This window comes from Sinocyclocheilus rhinocerous, unplaced genomic scaffold (assembly GCF_001515625.1).
Source record: "Sinocyclocheilus rhinocerous isolate Xijiao unplaced genomic scaffold, SAMN03320098_v1.1 scaffold711, whole genome shotgun sequence".
Taxonomy (NCBI): Eukaryota; Metazoa; Chordata; class Actinopteri; order Cypriniformes; family Cyprinidae; genus Sinocyclocheilus; species Sinocyclocheilus rhinocerous.
The window spans coordinates 2,826,967-2,852,917 of record NW_015641018.1 but is presented as its reverse complement, the minus strand read 5'-3'; the positions used below and the strand labels follow the sequence as shown (position 1 = coordinate 2,852,917).

At 36.5% G+C, this 25,951-nt stretch overlaps 1 protein-coding gene across 7 annotated transcripts in view; it reads right to left on the bottom strand.

Moving 5' to 3' along the window:
• Positions 1–6,632: 6,632 nt before the first annotated feature.
• LOC107753827 (microtubule-associated serine/threonine-protein kinase 3-like) overlaps positions 6,633–25,951 on the bottom strand; it is a 52,023-nt gene continuing 32,704 nt past the window's right edge. For 3 of the 7 annotated variants that reach the window (XM_016570080.1, XM_016570083.1, XM_016570086.1), the window contains 20 exons: positions 24,526–24,627; positions 24,305–24,437; positions 24,135–24,205; positions 23,953–24,041; positions 22,099–22,307; positions 19,777–19,915; positions 19,562–19,694; positions 19,289–19,454; positions 19,059–19,160; positions 17,309–17,431; positions 17,014–17,126; positions 16,679–16,851; positions 15,641–15,762; positions 14,067–14,210; positions 13,329–13,385; positions 11,049–11,275; positions 10,851–10,973; positions 9,757–9,893; positions 9,208–9,389; positions 6,633–8,224 (listed from right to left, as the gene is read on the bottom strand). In XM_016570080.1, the coding sequence (XP_016425566.1) occupies positions 7,248–8,224; positions 9,208–9,389; positions 9,757–9,893; positions 10,851–10,973; positions 11,049–11,275; positions 13,329–13,385; positions 14,067–14,210; positions 15,641–15,762; positions 16,679–16,851; positions 17,014–17,126; positions 17,309–17,431; positions 19,059–19,160; positions 19,289–19,454; positions 19,562–19,694; positions 19,777–19,915; positions 22,099–22,307; positions 23,953–24,041; positions 24,135–24,205; positions 24,305–24,437; positions 24,526–24,627 (3,522 nt within the window). In that variant the 3' untranslated portion in view covers positions 6,633–7,247. Of the gene's footprint in view, positions 8,225–9,207; positions 9,390–9,756; positions 9,894–10,850; positions 10,974–11,048; positions 11,276–13,328; positions 13,386–14,009; positions 14,211–15,640; positions 15,763–16,678; positions 16,852–17,013; positions 17,127–17,308; positions 17,432–19,058; positions 19,161–19,288; positions 19,455–19,561; positions 19,695–19,776; positions 19,916–22,098; positions 22,308–23,952; positions 24,042–24,134; positions 24,206–24,304; positions 24,438–24,525; positions 24,628–25,951 lie in introns of all 7 variants that reach the window. The other 4 variants (XM_016570082.1, XM_016570084.1, XM_016570087.1 and 1 more) reach the window with 2 other exon arrangements.

Sequence of the window (25,951 nt, the reverse complement as noted above, 5' to 3'; positions counted from 1 at the left end):
AACCCATTATAAACGAGGCATTTGTTGCATCCTGTGGGGACATAATTACGGATTATAATGACTTATACTGTCTTTTTACGCGTTGCATTGTGCCGCGTAAACATAATACTATGTCTGCAAACAACAAGCGCTACTCTACACTGCTCAAAACTCACGTTTGAATCGTCAGTGGCAAATTCTTTAAATATAAAAAACGTACTTACAGTCTGTGAGTCAGAACAGCCGGCATTGTAGTCTACTCTCCCAGAATCAGGAAACAGTCCTCCATAAAATGCGCTGGACACATCTGAATATTTGGGTTGAAGTGTTCTGGAACAGTGTTGTAAATACAACTTAACCACTGATTTCTAGTCGTGTCCTCTTTTGGAAGACCAAACAAAGTAGTTTCGCTTTCACAACGAAATAGCGTCACACACCGCGGCCTTGAGTGAGTGGAGGCCGGAGGCCTAGAGTGAGAGTGGGCTGGACTCCGCTTCGTCCACGGTGAAAGCCGATCCGGCGTAGAACGAGGCGTTTTAGGTAGGTGTGGTTGACTCTTAACTTTTATAAAGAATATCTCTTTGGATTTGAGACTTTAGTCTTTGCAACTTTACAGATCTTCTTTATGCACCAAGAGCTTGTAACACTCCAAAGAGAAAGGAAAAATTGAAATCGCATCATATGAGCTCTTTAAGACTTGATGGCGCTACAAGTAGGTGAACAATCCCAAACCGTTTATCAGCGACATGAGCTGAAACTTCAAAGGCAGAAGACAGGGAAAAATAAAAGCTAAAATCCAAAAACTACAATCCATTTAGTGCTTTTAATAGCCCTGCAAAACTGTGATAAAACATGTACTATATTCAATATTTACATTTATACATTAAAATAAATAATCAGATATTTTTAAATGGTTGTCAATAGAGAAAGATGCTTGACTGCCAGCTGGTATCGGTTTTACATCCACCAGCAGCGGCTCATTTATGAGTTTAGAATTATGTTATAAATACACTTTAAAAATTGTTTCACACTTTATGTGCATTTATGGATTGTGAAACCTTTCAAGTCACAAATTGGTATATTCCACCCCCTCTCTCTGCTCAAGCCAATCAGATGGCAGCCACATTTTGCTGACCAATCATATCACATTCTAGCTTCAACCAGTTACATTCTAAATATTTTTATTGCAAATATCATTTGATTTGTGAATTCAGTTGATCTTTGGGAAACTCCTATAGATTTGTGCATCTTGTTCATTGTAAATTTGCTTATTTTTTGTGAATCTTTTAAAATTAATTTGTGGATCATAATCAATTTATTTAGAAATACAAAACAATTCTAACCCCATACTAACCGGCCAAAACATCTAAACTTGATTATTTGTTTTTGACATAGTGCTTCTGTGGGGTGGAAATTAGCAAAACTGTAAAAGTTAGCAAAATGGCTAATAACACTTACAGCACCTTTAGTTTTGCTGTTTGCTTAAGTATGAGCAACAGTAAATGTCCTTGACAGGTATATTATTCTTTGTCAAGAATTTAGGTAAGGCAGCTTCATTACTTGAAAGATGTACTTAATTTATGAAGTTTTACAACCGATATGGATAAACTTTATTAGCATCATTTAGTGGGTTAATAGCACATTAAATAGGCTATATTTCTTATGCTCCAAATAAACGAAAGCAACACAAAAGTAACAGTTATTATAAAATACAACACCACCATGATACTGGTTTTATCTTCTTTATTTATTAACTGCAAGCTTATTCATTAAGTAATGCTAATACATCCAGCCACATAGTTAGCATAAAATGGCAATGCTATTTAAACTCAACAAAAACGGCAGATATGTAACTATTCCGAAACGTGGTTTAGTGTTTAAACAACAAAATATATGTAGCATTAGAACAAACCGCTCAATAAATCACGAAATTAAGATTTCATTCGTTGTCGTCTGTGAAGTTCAAATGTGTCTCTCTGTTGAAGCAAGCGGTCTAAGATTTGACCAGCTTCATCAAAAAATCGTTCTATCTTTGCAATATTCTGCGCAGATAAAATTCGGGCCACAACCGCTGAGGCAATAGCCTGTGATTGGCAGGTGTTATGGACCACGCGGTGTCTGACCTTCTTACCGGGTTCAATGATTAAGAATCCCGCCTTTACCGGAGGACCTTGCGCGGTGGATCGTTCTCTTACGTACTGCCTCAAGTACGCCGTGTAGAGCTGCATTATCCTCGTCAACCCCGTTCGGTACGACAAACGCAGCGATTCGGCCGTGCCTTTAGGTACGGACGCCAAACGAATCCCATGAATCCTCATGTGCAGGTGGATGGCTGCTCCATTGATCCACTGCTTAATGCTATACGTGTTCAGCTGATGATCCACAGTCACGGTCTCATAGAGCTCGATCAGAGAGTATTTCAGCTTCTGGTCATAGAGTTCAGTTATTTCTCCCATTTCATCGATGTCATTGGCCCTCTTAGACACCAGTCTGAGGTACTCACTCGCAATGCTGCCGATTTCCGAAGAGTTGTCCAATCCGAATGACTTCTTAAACGGGTCCGTGGTAGCTCCATCCTTCTGACCGACAATACTGGACACTAGAGCATCTAAAAGGAAAGATAAAGCGAGCGCCACAACTCCAACACCTCCATAAGATACGTTGGTGCTCTGTCCGAAAATAGAGGTGAGGTTGGTGTCTAAAGCCGCCAGCTGGTCTGTGGTCAAGCTTTGCTGGACGGCTGCGTACTGCAGGTTGAGCGCAGTGCTGGAATTGAGGGACAGGAGGTTTGCCACTGTCCCATCAAGGGTGATGTCAGGGAGGATCCCACTGTCCTGGGCAACCCTGTAAATACTGTCTATAGTTGCTGGAGATGGAGTGCAGGGATGATTTCCCATGCTTAAATGCTTTATTCTGGTCGTCTTAGTAGGTCAACCATGAAGGAGGACTTGTGCAGTGGAACTCAGAGCAGATGTTTTGAAATGGCCAAAGTACATGGTTTAGTCCATTCAAAAGCAAACAGTGTGACAGGCCAGGTTAAACATTGACCGATTCAAAAATGTGAATCTGGTAACCTAACTTAATGATCCAACAAGTAGAAACAGATATTTGACTTTTTTAGCATGTGTGGGCCATTATGTTCCTGTGTTGGAAACACTATTAAAAATAAATGTTCCAAGAGGTGGTTTTTGCAGAGATAATATTAAAGAACCATTTTTAGCTCATTAAAGAACCTTTCAGCAATAAGTTCTTAAAAGAACCATTTTTTCTTATTGTGAAAAACATTGTAATATTCTGAAGAAACTTTTGTGGAATGGAAAGATTCCACCAATGCCAATAAAAAACTTTTAGTTTTTAGAAGTGAAGGTTAAATGTGGATGCCATCTCTCTGTCATGGAGTATACAGGTGCATCTCAATAAATTAGAATGTCATGGAAAAGTTCATTTATTTCAGTAATTCAACTCAAATTTCCACGACATTCTAATTTATTGAGATGCACCTGTATACTGTATGTTTAAAAAACTAGGTAACAACATCCTAATTCCCCAACATCTCTAAATCAACTAGCAGATGTTTTTATACATAGATGACATTCAACTGGAGACTTCAAAAATTATATTCTAAGACGATCGGAAGCCGTATTAAAGGCAAATGTTGGTAAAACACATTGATAAAGATATACTGCTTATTATTATAAGTGCAATATCGCCCTATATTGGCTGTGATTTGGCCACAGGCCAAGTGGTGTAAGTAAGCACAGCCGTGCTGATATAGAGCCATATCGCATGGCTATAAGAGTGATATTGTTTTTATATAACAGTTTGATGGCATAAGCGTGTAAATAAATAGGAAACAACAATGGAGTGTCCCTGTGAGGAACTACTTCCTTCAGCAACAGATTCTCAAGTTAACAATGTAATTGCTGGTTCACACAGAACGTGTTTTTGCTTTGAAAATTTGGAAGTGGAATGTGGAAAAACACAGGGTCTTGAGATAAGCTTTTTTGAGCGCCGCAAAGCGCGTTTACACAGGAAAAACATTGGAAAAGTAGTGCAATGGAATGGAAAAACACGTTCGGTGTGAATGGCCCCTAACAGATGAGCCTAAACGTTACGAATTCGAAAACATTACTTTAGAACTAGTAACGAAGGAGCACCAAGTTGCTTCTTTGAAGTTGAAAGCTTATTGTATCATTTAGAGTACAGTATATTATGAGAAAGAGATCTGATCTGCATCTGATACAGTATTCATTCTTCAGCTCAATCTCATATTCACAATAAAACATAAGTTTGAATGTCTGCGGAGGAAAGCGATATCTTTGTCGTATCCTTTCATCAGTTAAAGGGATTTCCCGTGATAACGCTGTTCATTGCGTTTGTTGGATTAAGACGTGGTCACACTAGACTTTGAGACACATTATGACGTCACGCTGTGCAGCGTCTTTTTAAAAACTTTAATTCAACACGTAACAAATTATAATACATCTAAAATGTAAAAACATACAATCATCGATACTCCACTTTCCTGCAGCGCTGCAGTTTTAAATTTATGTTCTTTTAATTCAGATAGGAAGTCATGCTGTGATGTATCGATCTGCCGTTGGTCACACGGTATCACGAATTCGCAGACCAGAGTTCACCAACTTTTCACACAGGCTTGCGTTTCCGGTCTGACGAATTCGCATGCATATGAATGAGAGTCAATGGAACGAAAAGTGCAGTGTGACCGTCCCTTTACGAAGTGAAGCGCCATCTAATGGCGTAACACTGTACGGTAATTAAAATCACCATCACTGCCACACACACACACACACCTTTTTTCAATACTAAATATTAATAAATACTATGACTATTATTTAAATATGGCCGAACCACAGCCATGCTGATATAAAGCCATATCGCAATCCAACTTATATTGCTCATTTATAAAATGCTTTTTTAAAAGAAAAACAAGTCACGATATTCCCTCTTAACCAGTGAATGATTTATTACAAAACATCATCAGACGAACGGTTATAACATTAAAAAATATTTATAAAAAGTATTTTTTTTTTTTACAAACACATACCAATAATCAGTAAGTCTTGACAATTCTGGAAAAATTGAAGAAACCAGCAGCACACCAGGATATATAGATGATGGATTTCCAGTGCTGTGAAGCTCTAGTGTGAATGTAAGAGCAGATAGTGACCCCGTCTCATCTGAACACCATCCACACCACAAACACTTCATCAACTAAAGTCTGTGATTACAGAGGGATAAATGGTCACAACGGGGTCTGCATAACGTGAAATGATTTGAAAGATTACTGTAATTCCAAAGCTTGGTTATACTTGACCATTAAACACATACTGCACTCAGGATGCCATGCCAACGTGTACTGTGTATTAACTGAACATGCAGCATGCAATTGGTTGGCTGACAGGCGGAAAAATACAGCCTATTAAAATGAACACAAACTGGTCTTACGATTACAGTAGCCTGATGCAAAAAACGTTACACAGAGGTCGCAATTAACAATAAACCTAAAAAATATAACAAATGTTGAACTTGTGCTGTCCCATATAAAGACCTGACTGACTGACAGCATCCAATTGACTGTTGCACCTTCTCATGCAATAAAAATACTGTCCATTAGATTCAAATAACGACATATTCAGCTTAGAAAAAGTGTTTTGGAGGAGAGTCATGCATATGAACACAAAAACGTCCAGTCTGACGTGTGCAACGTTAGAGATTTGCCTATTAACAATGACATCAACTGAACTTTAAAACCATAATCTTACTAAAGCCTCCACCCACTGACTTCAGTCTGCACACATTTGTAATTAAGTTAAAAACAGGCCCTACAGATCCCTTCGCACAGTAGAAATCCAAATATATAAAAAATGTAAACATTATTCCAAGTACAAAAGCTTGTGAGGACTACCGACAGCCCAACGGGTCCATGGAAAACTCGTGATAACGTAGTTTGTTACGCAGTGATTTCTCGTAAGAGCACACGCGAATGAGTTCTAGTTAGTATGAGATGTGTGACTGCATGCTTTACTATTTCGTACAATATTTCAAAGGTGTCAGTGAGCCTGTCCATCTTAGCACCTGTGAATTTGTGAGATTTTTTTAGGTTGCAGGTAAATTTAACATGCAACGCTGGGTGAAATTTTTTTTTTAAAGACATGCATTAAAAAAAAATTGTGGGAACTGTGAAAATAACATGCAAAGTTGGGTGAAAAAAAAAACGTACAGAAAGAATATTTAAGGTAAAAAAGACGTGCAAAAAAATGATTTTGGAAACTGTGAAAATATACCTTGAAATTGAATGGATGACGTTTGGATTTTGGATGTTAATTTAAAGAATACATTTTATAAACTTGAAAACAATTTATGAAGCACAGAGTGTCAGGAAAGGAATTTAAAGGGATAGTTCACCCAAAAATGAGTCATGTACTCACCCCCATGACGTTCCAAACCAGTCTGAGTTTATTTTGTTGAACATAACAGATGATATTTGAAAGAATGCAGGTAACCAGTTTTTGGTTGCCACTGACTCCCATAGTATGGAGTCAATGGGGACCTTCTTCAAAATATCTTTTGGAATTCTTGAAGAAGAGTAAATGACAGAATTTTTTTATTTTTAGGTGAACTATCCCTGTAGTTTAAAATATTTTAAATCTAAATTCATCTTAAAAAAACAAACAAAAAAAGGACAAATATAAAAACTGTCCTATTTGGTTTGATGCATGAAATCCACAAATACATCGTACTGTTTTTTTTTGGACACCTTGACCAAAATATCAAGTTACTTGAAGCCCAAATGTTCAGCACAACAGAGCCCTTTTTCCCTTCGCATGTATCATTTCAAATGCTCTGGAAACGCTTTGAAATTATAAAATAATACATGACAAGGGCCAAATGACAATTCCATTCAATAGCTTTTAAAATCACAAAGTTGGTGCAAAAATGAAAAGCTCTTGGAGGATGAAATGAATTCGAAGCATTTGCACATTTTCATAGAAAAATCAAGTCATTCAATTTCCCTCCTCAACAGGTTCACAGAAAGTGAGAAAAACGTACTAGCAACTGTTAAGTTTTCTTTTTGGCCAACAGTATGTCTCCAGTGTACATTATAAATAAAAAAGCATAAATATTCCCTGCATAAGACTAGCTTACTTCCATTTCCACACTAATAAAATACTCTACTCGGTAATCTGCGTGGCAACAAACATCTCAGCGGGTGCGTTGAGAAGCCTGCGGATATGTAACAGTCTTCAGTCATTTATCTCTCTTTCAGTTTGTTTTTTTCTGGACTCTGATGCGTTTCCGGCTTCGCTGTCTCGGTGCACAGCTGCAGAGGAGCTCGGGTCGTCTTTGTTGGCACGATCGCCCCAATTCACATTTTCCTTGGCCTCTTCCTCGTCTTCATCCGAGCAAAGCCTCCAGTCATCCGCTTCCTCGCTCTCTGATCCTTGCACGGCGATCTGGGGAACCAGCGGATTCCTCCTCGCCACGCACTCCTCCTCCGGCTGCGTCTCGCCTATCATCTGCTTGGGCCGTGTGCCAGTGGATGCGGGCGTCTGAGGAGCCCTGTCATCCGGCTCGTCAAAGCTCACCTCCTGCACGGCTTCTTGTTTCTTGAAGGAATCTCGACGTTCGCAGAGATTCAGCTTGCGCATTACAACGATCTGCTCCATGCGCTCGCCGGGCCAGTCCCTCAATCTCTGGGCGCATAGATACCCACCCAGCCTGCTGTGATCCGCCGTGTATGTCACACCACAGGCCCCTTCGGCCTCGGCCTCTCCCGGGACGTCCACCTCGCAGTGCGGGACCTCCAGCGTGTGTCTGCGGGCTGCGTGGGGCTTTTTGTCAGCGAATAAAGCCCCCGAGAGTTTCTCCGCAGACTGGACTCTCTTTAGCAGAGGGGAACGCGGAGGTTCTGCACTCCGGGGTCGGACCACATGCCGAATGATGGTGGGGGGCGACAGGGTCTTGCCGTGGAAGGAGTGGAGGGTTTTGGAGATGCTGGGTAAGGGAGAGGGGGAGCGCTGAGGGGACAGGGCCTGCGGTGAGGAGGTGCAGGCCAGAGGTGAGGGCGGGATACTGCTGGTGGACTTGCGTCTCCCCACTTTAGTGTAGCGCTGGTTGCTGAGTTTAGACCCGAGGCCGTGCAGAGAGCTGGGTCGCATTTGGACCGCCGGTGAACTGGGAGAGCTGGAGCACGGAGAGGCATTCTGGGGCAGGCTGGCATCTGCACGGATGGCAATGTTTTATGACAATTTGTAACAATATAAACATATAAACAAAACCTTTTTGGAGTTTTGTAATAAGAGTAAGTGAACTAGAAATTATGTGCATAATATTAAATATTTCTTCAATATAAAGATAAATATTTTGAAAAAAATAAATTGGATGTTTCAAAATATATATTTTTAAATAGTTCAACATTCCCAAATGTTTATTTGTAGGTTTAAAAATAAACAAAACAATCTGCATATTACAATAAACAATATTCAACAAACTTTTTTGCTGTATTCTAATTGAATAAGTGAACTAGAAATAGTGCAGAATCTTAAATATTTATTTTACAATATAAAGAGAAATGTTAAAACGTTTTAAATTATATATATTCTGCATATAAATATATGCAATATATTCAACAAACTTTTTTGTCATTTTACAATCAAATAAGTGAACTAAAACTAGTGCCGAATCTTACATATTTCTTTATTTTACAATATAAAGAAAATATTTAATAAACATAAATGAAAATATCATTTAAAACAGAAATAAGTATTTAAATATTTCTAAATGTTTATCTCCATGTTTTTAAAACATCTACATAATATAAAAACATTTACCAAACTTTTTTGCTATTTTCTAATTTAATAAGTAAACTACAAATAGTGCCAAATCTAAAAATAGCTCTTCATTTTGTAATATAAATAAAAAAATTGAATTATATTTAATATAATAGAATTATAAGAATTTTATTAAACTTTTTTTTTTTTTTTGTCATTTCTTAATTGAATAAGTGACATAGAAATAGGTCTTATTTTGACTTTCTCCATTTTATTTAATATTTATCTTTATATTTGTAATATAAAGAAACAAATATTTTTTACTTCCTTTCTACAAAAAGAAAAAGAAAAAGAAAATTAATAAAAAGCAAACTTTGCCAAACTTTGTTGAAATAGTCTTTCATCTTCCATATCTGTTAAAATCATGCCATACCAGCGGTGTGGTCGGGAACGGGGCTCCGGCAGGGTGTTGTGGGTCCAGAGGAAAGGCTGTGTGTGGGAGAGCCTGGCAGACTCTCGCTGGAGGACACAGAGTGATGCAGGCCAGAGGAGAAACTGCGGCTGCTGTGCATGACGGTGCTCTGTTTGGACAGCTTCTTCAGCACACTGCGCCTCCTGGGTGAACGTCAGACATTATTCAGGTTAACGAAAACATCAATGATGGATCTCGATCTCTTGCAAGTGACATCAAACTGAATGCCATTAACATATATCAAATATATCAGCCAGTAACCATATCTGCTAGGCTGTTAAAGGATAATAAATACTTTTTGCTGAGTAAATACTGTTTAAAATAAACGTTAATTCAATTTCAGCATCTAATTTGCGTTCACTGAATTGTATTATGTATGCAGAGGCCTTATTTATGGAATTGTTTATCCTGCACTCTGCATATTGGGATTGGCCATTGAAAAAAAGAATAAATAAAATTAATATGTAAAATAATATGAGAGCTTAAAAAAAAAACAAGAGTTCTCCTGACCGGTCCTGACTGTCCTTCCATTTGCTCCTCTTACTGCGGCGAGCCATCTTTCCTTTACAGCTGCGCTTGCGTGCCGGCCCAATCTTTATAGACGTGTCCTCCAGTGCGATAGTCTGCAGGGTCACCTGGTTACCGCTCTGTATATTAAGAGAACCATAATGAACGTAGATATAATCTTTGACCTCTCTAATATTTTATAGCAAACCATTTTATCTTTTAATCTTCCCCTTATTAGCTAGAATTAAATTAATAAATACATTAAAATTCAAACTTAATTTTTATTAGCAATAATGCAATTTGAATTACACAGAACAAAAGGTACATGCAATTTTTTGACTAGTATTAATTTTACTAGCTCAAATTGAATTGCATTGTGAAAAAAATTCCAGATAGTAAAAATTGTCAAACTTACATTTTAAATAACTGCAGTTAAACTATTACTAGTCAAAACCGATAACTTGCAGAAAACTAATATATTCAGTTTTGACTAGTCAAAACCCATATTTTAGATATCTGTACTGCAACTTTGACTAGTTATTCCTCATACAGCAGATATCTACTATGTAAAAGACTAGTAAATACTCTAGTTTATATTTACTAATTTATTTTTAAATGTATATATATTTTTATATTTACTTATTTTATTTTATATTACTAATTCATTACTATTAAATATGTTGACATCTGTAATTACATCAAAGATATCTGCAATTCAATTTGGACTAGTAAAACGCTTAGTAAAAATGTATTACTATTTCTGATATATAATTTTTGTCCGAAGTAGTTCAAACTAAATTATTACAAGTAGAATTTTTTATCAGTTTAAAATGTAAAAAAATTATTTTTTTATTTAATACATTTATTTGTTAACGTCTGTGTCCACTGTCATTTTGCTGTTCCCAAAATTTTATAAAAACCAATAAAGCCAGTTGAGACTGTGTGGCAACAACAACCCTTAGCCATGCTAAAAATCACTGGAAAGTTCAAAACGGTTGTGTTTTCTGTGAAATCCTTCAAATGACAATTTATCTTTGGTCTAGTTCAGAATATTACAGAACGGTTCAGTGAATTCCAGCATGCTTCTGTTCGAATACCTTCAAAAGCAGCTCCATCATCTCTGTGTGCACTAGACCCTGCACTGACTCTCCATTCACATGAGTGATCAGATCACCCGCTCGCAGTCCAGCCTCATGGGCAGGGCTGCTCTCCTCCACACCCTGACAGAAAGAGCAAGAGCAGTCAGAACAACCAGACCGATAAGCACCTGAAAAGCTCATTGATTCTCCGCTCACCGAGACCATGTGGTGTATGGTGTAGATGTCGCTGGTCCCCATGTACACACGAATTGTCTGCAGGGTGAAGCCGTATTTCTTCCCAGAGCTGTGGATGATGATGGGGGGGCGGAGCCTGCTGATGCTGAGTGACAGGTCTCGAATGGGGGAGGAGTCTCGGGATGATGGGTTAGAGGAAAACGATCGAGGGGAAATAGAGCGCGCTTGCAGGCTGCCACTCCCATCATCTGGTGAGGTGGAAGAAGGGGAAAAATGTCAAAAATAATACAGATTTTAAGATTTAGTTTTGGAATTTTGCCTTTATTATGACAGGACAGTGTAGAGATGACAAAAAGCGAAGTGGGAGAGAGAGGGGTGGGATCGGGAAAGGTCCTCGAGCCAGGATTCGAACTCGGGACGCCCATAATGCAACGACATTATATGTCGTTATATGATTCCATCGATTATAAAAATCCGATTTGAAGGTAAATCATTTATAAGCCTACGCCAATACAGGAGAATATATCATTTTCTTTTAAACAAAGCTAACTGTTCATTGAAACTTCAAAATAAAAGTTTAAACCCTTGCTCTGATTTTGCATGTTTTGATGTCCACATATTCAAGAAATGTCAAAATATTACCAAATATTTAAAAAAATATTTGAAATAAATGGCAAATATGAAAAATTACGGACATTTGAATTGAATGTTTAGTCAATATTAAACAAGGATTAGATCGTGCTGTAAAGTGTAAAAACAATCGTCAGGCCGTTGGCGCTCTCTGCAGGGATTTGATATAAAATATAACGTACATAAGTTATGATTATATTGTTTCATTACATGTATTTGTATGAATTTGAACCCTTTTGTTCAATAAAACCATATGATTACTTGCTTTTGATATTTTATTTGAACCAAATATTATTGCCTCATTGCTATTCTATATGTATAGAAGTCATTTTAAAGTCTATTGTTCACGTAGGTCTGTTTTATTACCAAAAAAATTTATCCGATTACTCGATTAATCGTCGGAACAATCAAGCGATTACTGAAATACCAAAATAATCATTAGTGACAACCCTAAAAATATACAATGTCATTCTCAGTGATGAGTTACATGTAATCCAGATTACGTAATCAGATTATATTATTATATTATGTTATATTAGATTATATTATGTTTTAAAACACTCATCAGATTACAGATTTTTCAGATTTTGCTCTTGTAAATTTTCTTTTCTAAAAATTCTACTGTGTGTCATACTATTTAGCTTTGACTATATTCTCAATTCAGAATTGCCATATAAATATCATGTAAATAAATGTGCGATCCATGCTTCTAAACTTAGGTACAAAAGCACCTTGTAAGAGACAAATAATTAAGCAAGTAACTAAACTGATATATAGCAGTGAAACACTTTGTGTTCATCATATCCGATGATATTTACTAATTACTGATTCTGGAAGTTTGGAAAAAATTATTTCAAACCTGGAAAGACCCCTGAGATTTTAAGTTAATATTTCAATAATTTATCAACACATTTGCAAGTAAATTAATAAAATATTTTTATTTTGAGTGTTCAATCATTGGATTTTGATCATTTACTCGTTTGTTCATTTTAATTTATTATATTTTAATAAATTAAAATGACATATATAACAAAATATTTTCTCTCTTTTTATGTCAATATGGTGTACAATAATCCCATTCAAATCTGTGTTATAAATAAATTAGCTCAAAATTAATCTAAAGAAAGAAAAAAGTAGTGCTGTCAAACGATTAATCGCATCCAAAATAAAAGTTTTTGTTTACATAATATATGTGTGTGTACTGTGTATATTTATTATGTATATATAAATTCACACATACAGTATATATTTTGAAAATATTTACATGTATTTACATGTATATATTTATATGAATATAATTTATATTATATATAAATCTATTTAATATATAAACACAACATATTTTACTGAAATATATACATGCACGTGTGTGTATTTATATATACATAATAAACATACACAGCACACACACATTATGTAAACAAAAACTTTTATTTTGGATGCGATTAAATCGCAATTAATCGTTTGACAGCACTAGAAAAAAGTAATCAAAGTAGCTTGCTAAAAATGAGTGAATCTAATAGATTACATTACTAAGTACAATTTTCATTATGCGATTTGTAATCAGTAACAGACTACAATTTGCATGTAATCTACCCAACCCTGATCACTCTCTAGATATGAGAAGGAGCCATATTTTGTAACACTGCAGTGGTGACTGTGGGGTCTGACCTGGTGTGATGATGAGCGAGAGCGTAGACACTGATGCAGACTTGGGAACTTTGCGTCCTGGTGGTTCCGAAGATGAACAAAGGTCTTACGGGTTTGGAACAACATGAGGGTGAGTAATGACAAAATTTCATTTTTGGGTGAACTATCCCTTTAATCGCGATTAATCGCATCCAAAATAAAAGTTTTTGTTTACATAATATATGTGTGTGTACTGTGTATATTTATTATGTATATATAAATTCACACATACAGTATATATTTTGAAAATATTTACATGTATTTACATGTATATATTTATATGAATATAATTTATATTATATATAAATCTATTTAATATATAAACACAACATATTTTACTGAAATATATACATGCACGTGTGTGTATTTATATATACATAATAAACATACACAGCACACACACATTATGTAAACAAAAACTTTTATTTTGGATGCGATTAAATCGCAATTAATCGTTTGACAGCACTAGAAAAAAGTAATCAAAGTAGCTTGCTAAAAATGAGTGAATCTAATAGATTACATTACTAAGTACAATTTTCATTATGCGATTTGTAATCAGTAACAGACTACAATTTGCATGTAATCTACCCAACCCTGATCACTCTCTAGATATGAGAAGGAGCCATATTTTGTAACACTGCAGTGGTGACTGTGGGGTCTGACCTGGTGTGATGATGAGCGAGAGCGTAGACACTGATGCAGACTTGGGAACTTTGCGTCCTGGTGAGAGCCGCTGCCTGTCAGGTGTCTCCAGCTGGTTTCCAAAGCACTGAGGACTCCCTTGTTCCCTTGGTGACGAGTGTTTCGTTCCTGTGCTGTTGCTACGTAGTCGGATTCGTCGCAGGTTGGATACGACAACTTCAGCTGCACAAAAAAGGTTTGCATCAAAGCACTCCTCCACCCTTGTGAATGTAGCATAACGTGATTGTATTTAGGTGGACATTCATTTGAACATTGCTAGGGCACACATTTACTATACAATTCTGTATAAATATGCAAATATAGTGAGAGATTTTCTTTGAAGTGAGATTTTATAGAAAGACAAAAAGAGAATAGGATGTAAGGGAACAACATGATTGAAACATGAGAGATCAGACTCAAACCCTTCAACTCAAAACTTTATGTGTACGGTAGAAAATACATACGGTAGAAAACACTGCAATGTGGCATTAAAGCATAAAAAAAACACTTGAATTCAAATTCAAAAAGTAACATTAAAAAAGTATATATAATAGGGCTACAAGATGATGGCTAAACATTTAATCAATTATTTTGCTTAAAAATATAAATCACGATTATTAATCATGATTGTCGTCAATTAATTTTTTATTTTTTTTTCCATTTCAACAGAATTATTGCACTTTCACATAAGCACAAATCAAGAGTTTTTCAAGTCAAGTCAACTCACATGGTTTGCTCGCAGATTTAGTCGCAGCAAAGAATGTTTGCCGGTATTTTCAGCTCATTAACGATTTTTCAATAATATAGAGAGAGCGTGTGCGCATGGTTGCCAGGTTGGGAAGATTATGTATAATCACTGGGCAAAAAAGTATCCATTTATGAAAAATGGGGGATTTTATGGGAGATTTCAACTATTGAAGTCTTTAACCATAAAAGCTTGTGAAAAAACACAAATGGCAAATTAAAACGAAAATTTTCAGGATAAATAACGATTATGCTTAATAAATTGAGAGAAGCAGAAATCATGATTAAAATTATGATTCACAGTTCAGCCCTAAAATATAATTCTAAAAATTAAAATAATAAAAAACAACAATTAATTCCACTGTTACAGACATTTTTCCTGAATGCGGAGGTCACGCATGACTCTTAACCGGAAGGATGCTTTGCATTTCCAGTCTCCAGTGTTTCAAGTCAGATTAGTGTATATTCAAAGCTGATAATCTAATGTTAAACCTATTAAAGTGTTTTAAAAAAGCACATGGCTCCATAGTGCCATCACTTTACAGTGTCACAATGACCAGTGTCAGTGCCTCGCTCCTCAAAGTTTAATGAGCGTGTAGATGACATGAAGCTGCCGGCGTTAGCTACATTAAAAACAGATGGGCACTATTTGAATTCGTAATTGTGGTGCTCATTGTTTACTCAGGAAAAAGGTCTATACTGACAAATGCTTTTATTTTTTATTTTTTAGACAAAATATAGTTTCATGGATGCTCTCAAGTTGCCCACTGGCAGGTGAGGCAAAACATTCATTTTGAAAATTTGTGAAGGCCAATAAATTTGATGACCGAAATCTCATAAAATGTGGCACATTCTCAGTGTCAGCTTACCCTCGTCGTCTGTGGAGAGGGCGAATCGAGGCATGGCCTCCAGGCTGTGTGTGCTGCTCACCACTAGGGGGCTCACAGCTCGCTCAGGCTGAGAGGAGCTGGAAGAAGTGCGAGGGCGCAGACTGGAAGATATCAAACACGCATTCAGAGTGCTGGAAAATAACATCTACTGTGACTGAGCCAAAAACATCAAAACAATATACTAACATTATATACTACTACTAATGCAATACTATATACTGGGTATAATGTTTATATGTTGTTGTTTTTTTTTTTATAAAAGTGCAACCATAAGAAACATTTTCATTAAAAGTGAACCAAAAAAGAAATACATTTTATATTTCTATATCTAACGATTTATCCATCTATGCATTATATATACATATCATTTAGTTTAACTTGTACTAATGTGAATAAAAATTAATAAATAAACAAATATTAATATACAGACATAAAACAACCAAATGTTTATAATTTTTACAAGTAAAAATGCAACTTGACCTAAGGTATCTTATTTTGACTACTCAATTACATTTTTATCAGTAAGAATTATTGCATTTTTAACAAGTCCAAATTAAGTCGCAGAATTACCGATAATAAAAATAACATTTTTAGACAAAATTATATTTAAGATACCTGTTGTTAACTTATTACTAGTCAAAAGTGCCTTACAGATAACTTAAATATTAAATTTTGACTAGTCAAATGCATTTTTTTGTAGTAATTATTCATACAGAAAGTATCTACAATATAAGTTTGACTAGTGCATATTCTAACATTTATTTTTATAATAAAAATGACAAAACCCAATACTTTAGAAATAAAATAAAATGAATTTAAAATATTAATAAAAACTACAATAGTACCAATAGTGATATTAAATGAACACTGATTGTAACATACACAACATATACAGTGTAAAAAAAAAATTGTTTTCTGTATTGTATATAACATGTTCTATTCGATTGTAATGACACGTCAGCGGTGACAGAATTTTGGTTTTTGAGTGAACTGATTTCTTTATTCCTCTATTCCCACCTTGCCCTCTGAGCCGAGAGCCTCTTGTCTCCAGTGGAGGCCTGCCGCTGGATCTCTCCATGTGAGTGAGTGTCCCTCCCGTCCGCCCGGTCCTCTATCTCTTCACTGTGACTGCGGTCAGAGGAGAAACTCAGGTTGGATGGGGTGGCCAGGTGCTCTGTGCTGCTGTACACCTACAAAATTGTGGATAAGAATTGTCAGAGAAAGAAAAAATTTCCAAAAATGAAACTAAATTAAAAAAAAATTAACAAAAAAATTAACTCCAAAGAGAAAGGAAAAATTTAAATCATATCATATGACCCCTTTAAAGTGTGCAGACAGCAGAAGGACCCAACCTTGCTGAAACGATTTGACCAAGAGGAAAAGCGTCGTATTTCTAGGGAAGACTCTTCATCATTAGTTTCATCATCTTCATCAGAGGCCAAATGATGGTAGCGTTCAGATCGAGCTACACGGGGAAAAAACAAACAAAAAGGATTTAGGGAGTAATAGGTAAGTACAATGAAGACATAATAACTTGCATCTCAGTGCGTAAGCCACAAGAATGAGCTGACATTTCTAGAGCGCTTCGCTCCAGGCATTTATGAAGCTCACAGAATCTCCTCCCTGTGCTGAATTAGTGAGACTCACTGTCAAAATAACTAGTGTCGTCGTCGGCCTCCAGCTGAGGGATGAACTCAGCTTTCTGACGCAGGAGTCCGTTCCAGTCCAGACCACTGAAGAACATATGCTGCTTTACTTCTGGAGCCCCACCTACAAACACATGTGAATTCATCAAATCTGACCACAGCTCTACATAAATACTCTTGTCTGAATGATTTTTGCAGTACATCTAATTCTAAACATTTATTTTGAACTTAAATGAGTCATATCATGTATTTTCTAGGGCTGTTAAAATGGCTGAAAAACTAAATTCGAATTAACTAAATTACATTCGAATTTAAAATGCATAATTTCAGTTAGGGTGAAGAAAAGGTTTAGGCTTCTCGTCTGAGGCCGCAAGAGGGCGCATCGAGCAAAATATTACTAATGCACATTTATTCAGTAAGATAACATGACTGACTATCTATGAAAAAAAATGCATCATGTTTATAAACCATATATAATTAAGTTGCTTAAACAACTATAAACAAAACAGCATCATGTATGTATGCATAGTTTAATACAAAGGGCAGAAAGCCAATCACACAGAGTGCATTTTTCATTTAAAAATACGAGTTGCAGTGGGATGGGGAAAAAACCCGCCATAAAGTCTCGAGATATGTTTTTTTAAAAGTTAAACCTACATTAATTTTACATGGCTTTCTAAACATGCGGCTCTTTTGTGCGAGATGCGAGTGCAACGGTGATAGATGTCCCTCTGGAAAATGTGAAATATGCGTTCTGTGTGAACGGCTTGGTTTCAGTTTTGACGTAAACAAGATCTTCTCCGCATTGATGTTCTCTTTTTCCGCAATATTTTTAATGAACAACGCAGCAGCCCCACATCTAGTGGCTTCAACTGGATAGGCTAACAAAAACATTATAATGCAACGATGCTTACATCATCACCGCATCTCGTGCGCCACTGATAAGTCTGCCTCCTTAATGCACACCTAAAATTCGAATGCAACGTTTTTGCATTAGAATGTGGATTTTTATTTTAAATTCGCCGAATATTAAAAATTTTTTTTGACAGCCCTAGTATTTTCTGTCATTTCTTTTCACTTGAGGTGATGTTAGTTTTTCATACAATCTTAATTGTATTTTTCATGACCATTTTTGGCCCTTTGCAGAAGCAAAAAAAGTCTCATTTTAATTCAGAGGAACAAAAACAATGCATCTTCATGAATTACATGTATTTCTAAAAATTCAAAAACACAAACAATATATAATTATTTACAAAAATTGAAATGTAATTATTCAATTACATTTACAAAAACTCACAATAAAAATTCATTAATTAAAAAGCTGTACCGTTTAGTCGACTAGTCGACTAGACCCGCACATCCCTAGTATATACACAATTATGAAAATTCTAAAAATTTAATATATACAAATTTTAAAATAAATGTATATTTATAAAAAATTCAAAAATATATATAAAAATATCAAAAATCGAATTATATAATTTACAAAATTAAAAAAATATTTAAAAATTCAAAAATGTATTATATATAATTTATAAAAAATCTAAATTAAAAACAGCTAGATAAATTTGTTGAATCAGTTGTTGAAGTTCAGAACGACATGTTTTATCAGCTTTGTTTCAATATATGCTCTTTTTAAAACACTTATGAATCCTTGGAAAAAATTACGAGCTAACTATACCTAGGTAACATAATTATACTAAAGAGGATTTTTAACAATTCCTATCGGCTACATATGAATGTCAAAGCACCTCTTCCAAGCCTCTCCTGTGGGTTTTGGTTCAGTAATAGTGTGATCAAGTCCTGGGCGTCTACAGGAAGGGCATCATCTCCATCTGGCCAGATAATCTCATCTGCATAAGGAACACAGTGTATCAAATCCTTTTACGGCAGTTTCATTTTAAACCAGTTGGTGAAGCTTCCTGATCCTTTAATGGTATCTGTGTCCTGCCAGCTGACAGGGCAGTTCATCTGAACTCACCACTCACAACCTGTCCAAAAAGCTCTTCCGGTGTGTCTCCGAAAAACGGCACACATCCCAAAAGAAACTCGTACAGGATGACGCCCATGGCCCACCAGTCGACAGGCTTCCCGTAGCCCTGCCGCAAAATCACTTCTGGAGCAATGTACTCCGGGGTGCCACAAACCTATGAATACAACAAATAAAACAATGCGAAACAAAGACTGATTCTATATTAATATCAATAAAGTGTCTTGAAAATTGGCATAGATTGAGTATTATGTTCTTGCCCACCTGCTTATCGATAAACTCCCTAGTGTCTTTCTCAATGTGGCCCTCGTACAGATTGGTTGTCATGTTCATGAGGCCGATTTTGGAGAGCCCGAAGTCAGTGAGTTTAATATGTCCCATTGAAGTAATCAAGAGGCTGCGAAGGGTTAACAGAACTGGTTAACAACAGTTACACTGACATACAGTTGCATAAATTAGGTCTGCAGTTCTTTTCTCACTTGTCTGGTTTGAGATCTCTGTGCACAATGCCATAACTGTGGAGGTACTCCAGCGCTAGAACCGTCTCCGCAAAGTACATCCTGGTCATATCCACAGGAAGTGGGCCCATGTTCTTTAGGAGAGTGGCACAGTCACCACCTGGAGATCATATCAGCCCAGACATATTTATACATGGTACATACATATACATTATATATACACACATGTATTATTAATAATTTATGAATTAAATCTAAACAAATTGCAATGGTAACACTTTACTGAAAGCCTTTATGTATGATACATAATAAAGTTATTCATAATGTACATTGTAATGCATTATATCTTTCCATAAATAATGGTAACCAAAGTTAAAATGCATCATAATATTTGAAAGTTTGCTTGTCATGTGTTTTAATGCATTACACTTTCTAAATGAATAGATAAGTATTATAATGTATTAACAAAAAACAGTAATATTGTGACATATTGCAATTTAAAACAATGCTTTTCTATTTTAATATACTTTAAAATATAATTTATTTCTGTGATGCAAAGCTGAATTTTCATCAGCCATTACTCCAGTCTTCAGTGTCACATGATTCTTCAGAAATCAGTCTAATGATTTATTGATTTATTATCAATGTTGGAAACTGTTGTGCTGCTTAATATTTTTTGTGTTAGTATCAATATGTTAGTCTTAAGGTTATCTATAAGGCAGTGTGATCCAAAACAGCGACAAAATTCGCATTTATAAGATATAAGCATCCAAAGCTTGCAGTTCGGTGCTTAATATTTTTTGGAAGCTGTGATACTTTTTTTCAGGATTCTTTGATGAATAAAAAATGAAAAAGAACAGCATTTAATCTTTTCTAACAATATAAGCCTTTACTATCACTTTTGATCATTTTATCACATGAATATCTGATGAATATAAGTATTAATTTTTTTTGTTTTTTTTCAAAAAAGTAAAGTAATACTGCCCACAAACTTTTGAAGGGTGGTATATATTGTTAGAAGAGATTTCTATTTCTACCGACCATCCAGAGTAGCAGTCACGGAATAAAACTATTTAAATGCCTTTAAAGTCCCCATGAAATCAAAATTAAAGTTTTTTTGGGTGTTAGTATCAATATGTTAGTCTTAAGGTTATCTATAAGGCAGTGTGATCCAAAACAGCGACAAAATTCGCATTTATAAGATATAAGCATCCAAAGCTTGCAGTTCGGCACTTCCGCCAAAACGGCTCAACGATTTTTTTGACGTCACATCGTACTTCATCTTCTCATCAAATCTTCTGACCAATCAAATGCTCTCTAGAATCCGAAGCGCCCGCCCCCTGCACTATAAATAGACGCTGAAGCGGCTGAGATCAGTCACTTGTTCACAGTGTAGTATTTCCTGTACGGTGAATGGCTCGAAGTGCACAATGTAGGTGATAGGGAATGATTCAGACAGTGTAAATATGTTTTCGATTGGTGCAAATGAGGTCTGGTTTCACGTTGTGTCACGCGAACCGCGGCAGCGCATACAGTCTGATCCGGACTTTGGCTCCGGTCCAGAGACGCGATCGCACGGAGCGGATCATATGCGCGAGTCGGCATATATATTAAAACTTTTACAACTACACAGCCTCAGCATGATTATGACCACTATTTTGTTTTACTAAGAGTTTCATATTGAATCTAGGGGGTAATCTATTAGACTGTGGCTGTCAAATGCGGCTTTACCGAGCTCAACGGCTCTGGCCCTAGCAGATATAAACAAAACGTTATTGGCTATTTTAAAAAAAGGGGGCGGGGCTGCGCGATATGTCCCGCCCTCTCTTCCGGTTTCAGTTGAAATTACGTCACCACATAGAATAATGCTGCGTGTTTCAAGGCACTTCAGGGGACCTTTAAGTATTTCTCCCCCCATAGTAAATGGTTCTCTTTGTGAGCTTTGACTGTTCATATGACAATATGCATTTAAAAGATACATGTTTACACGTTATGTTTGAATTTTGTTGCCTTAAAAGCTGGAATACACTACACAATTCTAAAACCAGAATTTTAAAACGTTAGGCATCATACACTTACTGACTTTGTAATAGTCACAGAGAAAAAACTGGCCATTATACACCAAATGACTGAGGATCACACATTACCAGACTTAAAGTCCTTCCGATCACCAGATGGAATCAAAGTTTGAAGCTAAAAAAAAATCAGAGTCGTAGAAACACGATTTTCAATTAAATCTGTCAACTAAAATCTGCAGACTGGCTCTGACTTTCATCAACTTTTCCAGACTTTAAATCGGGGGAACGTTGAGGCAAAAGTTGTGTAGTATAGTGTAGCCATTACCTTCCACGTACTCCATGACCATGCACAGATGTCTGCGGGTCTCGAAGGAGCAGAACATGCTGACCACAAAGGGATTCTCTGCAAACGTCAGGATGTCTCGCTCCACAAACACCTGTTGGATCTGGTTCCGCAGAATCAGGTTTTGTCGGTTGATCTTTTTCATCGCAAAACGTTGCCGAGTTTCTTTATGCCTTACCAGATACACAGCCCTGCAGGAGAGATGGAGAACATAGCAGTAGGATGCTTGGGTAATGTTCTAGGAGCTTCCTGACCTTGAAGACACGGAGCACTGATTCTTGAGAGATTGAGTAAAACAGCTACACAATTTTAGTTTTCACTAATTTAGTTATTAAAGGGATAGTTCATTCAAAAATGAAAATTCTATCATCATTTACTCAAGATAATTTACATCAATTCCTCAAGCTGTTCCAGAAGATATTTTGAAGAATGGTGGTAACCAAACAGTTTCTGGTTGCCATTCATTTTCGTAGTATTTTTTCCCCCAAACAATGGTAGTCAATGAAAACCTGTAACTGTACGATTACCAACATTCTTCAAAATATCTTCTTTTGTGTTCAGCAGAAAGAAGATATTCATATAGGTTTGGAACAGCGCAAGGGTGAGTAAATGATGACAATTTAAATTTTTGGGAGAACTATCCCTTTTAATTACCAACATTTCCTCTTTGAAACTAATCAGAAGATCACTAGAATCTTCTTAAAGGGGTCATATGACAAGCTAAAAAGAACATTATTTTGTGTATTTGGTGTAATGAAATGTGTTTATGCGGTTTAAGGTTAAAAAAAACATTATTTTCCACATAATGTACATTATTATTTCTCCTCTATGCCCTGCCTTTCTGAAACGCGTCGATTTTTACAAAGCTCATCGTTCTGAAAAGCGAGGTGTACGCTGATTGGCCAGCTATCCAGTGCGTTGTGATTGGCTGAATACCTCAAGCGTGTGACGGAAATGTTACGCCCCTACCATACTGTGATGTGGTGTCCCGGTGCGACGAAACAAAACCAATAAAACCCATTACAAACGAGGCATTTGTGTGTTAGAACGAGCCGTTTTAGGAGGGCGTGGACAAGTCTTAACTTTTATAAAGAATATCTCTTTGGGTTTGAGACTTAAGTCTTTGCAACTTTAGGGATCTTATCTAGGCACGAACAGCTTGTAACACTCCAAAGAGAAAGGAAAATTTGAAATTGCATCATATGACCCCTTTAATCAACACTTGAACGTGAGTGGTACTCTTGTGAGTAGTACTCTCGCGTGTGGTGGCGGAGACTGACCGGAAGAGAAGAAATTGCTGAATAAAGTTGTTATTTTTGTTTTCTTTGCACAAAAAGTAAAATTACGGTTGAAGCACTGATGTCACATGGACTATTTTAACAATGTCTTTGCTACGTTTCTGGGCCTTGAACGTGGTAATTTCGTTGCTGTCTGTGGGAGGGTCAGAAAGCTCTCGGATTTCATCAAAAATATCTTAATTTGTGTTCCAAAGATAAACAAAGGTCTTATAGGTTCGGAACAACATGAGTAATTAATGACAGAATTTGCATCTTTGGGTGAACTATCCCTTTAAATAGGTCCTGTTGGCAGCTAGCAACACCAGAAAAAGAAACTGCCTTTGTGATGGCAATAATAAACTATCCTCTAGTTGCAATCAATTAATTTTTTTCTCTCCAGTTTTAGAGACTGTATTGTCGAGAATCAGAAGCTGTATTGAGCTAGAATGATAATTAAAGATGGGTTCTCATTCAAATCATGTTTTGCCAGCTAAAAATGCCCTTATGCCTATCTATAGTAATCACCTTTTTACCTGTAGTCATGATATGATTTGCTTACCCGTAAGCCCCATTGCTGATGACTTTAATAGTCTCAAAATCACTCTCCAGCGGTTTTCTTCGTAGTGGTGTGGGTAAAGATTTATTCTGCTGTAAGCAACAGGAAGAGACGTATCGTTAGTGACGTCTTACGAAACCTAGCAAGGCTATTTAATGCTTCAGCTCTTTTTGAGGTGCATTTACCTCCGCGGATTCTTCAGAATCAACCGTCACTGTGGGGCCAGAGTCATACTGCTCCTCGAGCTGCACGACTTCTGTCAAAAGAGATGAAGGACACAACAACATGAGCCTAAGAGAAACTGACAGGCTTTCAAAACAAAACCATCACAAGATAAATAACAGATAAATCGCACCATCAAGGGGATCTCGGTTGAGTCCAAGCTGGCTGATTATATAGCGGGGAATATCCGTTTTGATGCCCTGGCCGACTTTGGCGTGACCTTCTGCAGCCTCCAGAAGATGGTAAAACTCCTCAGGGTCAAACTCCTAGGGAAGTGAAAATCAGGAGCACAGTTTTGAAAATGTCAGACCGTTAGGAATATTCACTGTTGATCAGTGTAGTGCAGAATCTCACCAGACACTCCAGCAGTCGTGCGGGTCGTGAGATGATGATGAGGATCTTCTTCACCAGCTGGGTGATTACTGAAACCTCCTCACTCTCGGAGCGCTCCAGAGCCTAAGCGAGACAAACACAATCTATTATAGGGATACTGCATGACTTGTCTTGATCTACTGAAAAAGTGTTGCATCATGTATGTGATATGTATAAAGTTGTTACTATCACATGAACTACCAACGTCAGTTGCATTGCTTCACTGCTATTCAATAAATCCTCGCCTGTGGCCTCATGGGATAGAAGTAGTAGGTCATCTGCGTACTTTTTGCCTACTGTTTTTCAAATACTATAAATTCAGATATACTACTCTCTTGACGTACCGTTTTTTGCATTCTATGTAGTAAGGAAGTGTTTAATTTTGGACAAAGCGATAGTTAGTGATGCACTGAAATTTCAGTAAACGCAAATATTTGAAATTCAACTCACTAACCAAAACAGCTAGCACTTATATTTCGCAAAAAAGGAAAATAGAGTTATAATATATAGAATATAAAGTGTAGAGTTATTTTTTTTCTAGATTACTAAAAAGATATGGACTTTTTCCTGAGATAAATGTTAGGTTTTTAAGTTAATAGCTAAATTTTTAGCTTTTAGCTAATTTTTCTTATATTAACATTTATATTTTTAACAACAATAAAAGGGATGAATTTAGAGTTGCAGTTTTAATGGCAGGTGACAAACCAGGGAAAAAGCTTTTATTTCTGCCACCTACTGGACTGGAGTGTGAGGTGCTGGATGACACGTGGGAAAATAGAGATTGGCATGATTTGACTGTTAAAAAAAAAAGATTAAACATTCCAGATTACAGCTTTAGACTATATGAAATAATGACAATTTTCATTTTGGGGAGAGCCGTCCCTTTAAGACAAATGACTAATTATTGAGACTCACCAATTAGTTGATTATGAAAACGTAAAATATTATTCAAACGTTTGGGGTCAGTAAGATTTTTTAATGTGCTTGAAAGACATCTTAACCAGGGTTTGAAATTAACACCCGCCAACCCGCCAAATGCGGGTAAAAATCAGCTGTGGCGGGTAACGCTGTCAAATCACTAGCCAATTTGGCGGGTTACTTTTCATAAATTATGTTTACTAATTAATTTCTTGAGGAAGTTCATGTAAGCCAAATCTGCACAGATTTAGTGTAAATACTGAACTCGAGACTCATCATGATATATTAAATAAGCCTAATTGCGCAGCATCTGGGCATCTAGCTTACTTGAACATACCCAGCGATGTAGCAACTGGCCATCGGGAGCACCGGGACATTCCCGGTGGGTCGATCGCCGAAGCGAGGAAGACCTCATATTAGGCGCTGTTTTTAAATTACAGCCCACGCGAAACTGCAAAAAACAAGTACTCCAAAAGTGTGAAGCGGCGCT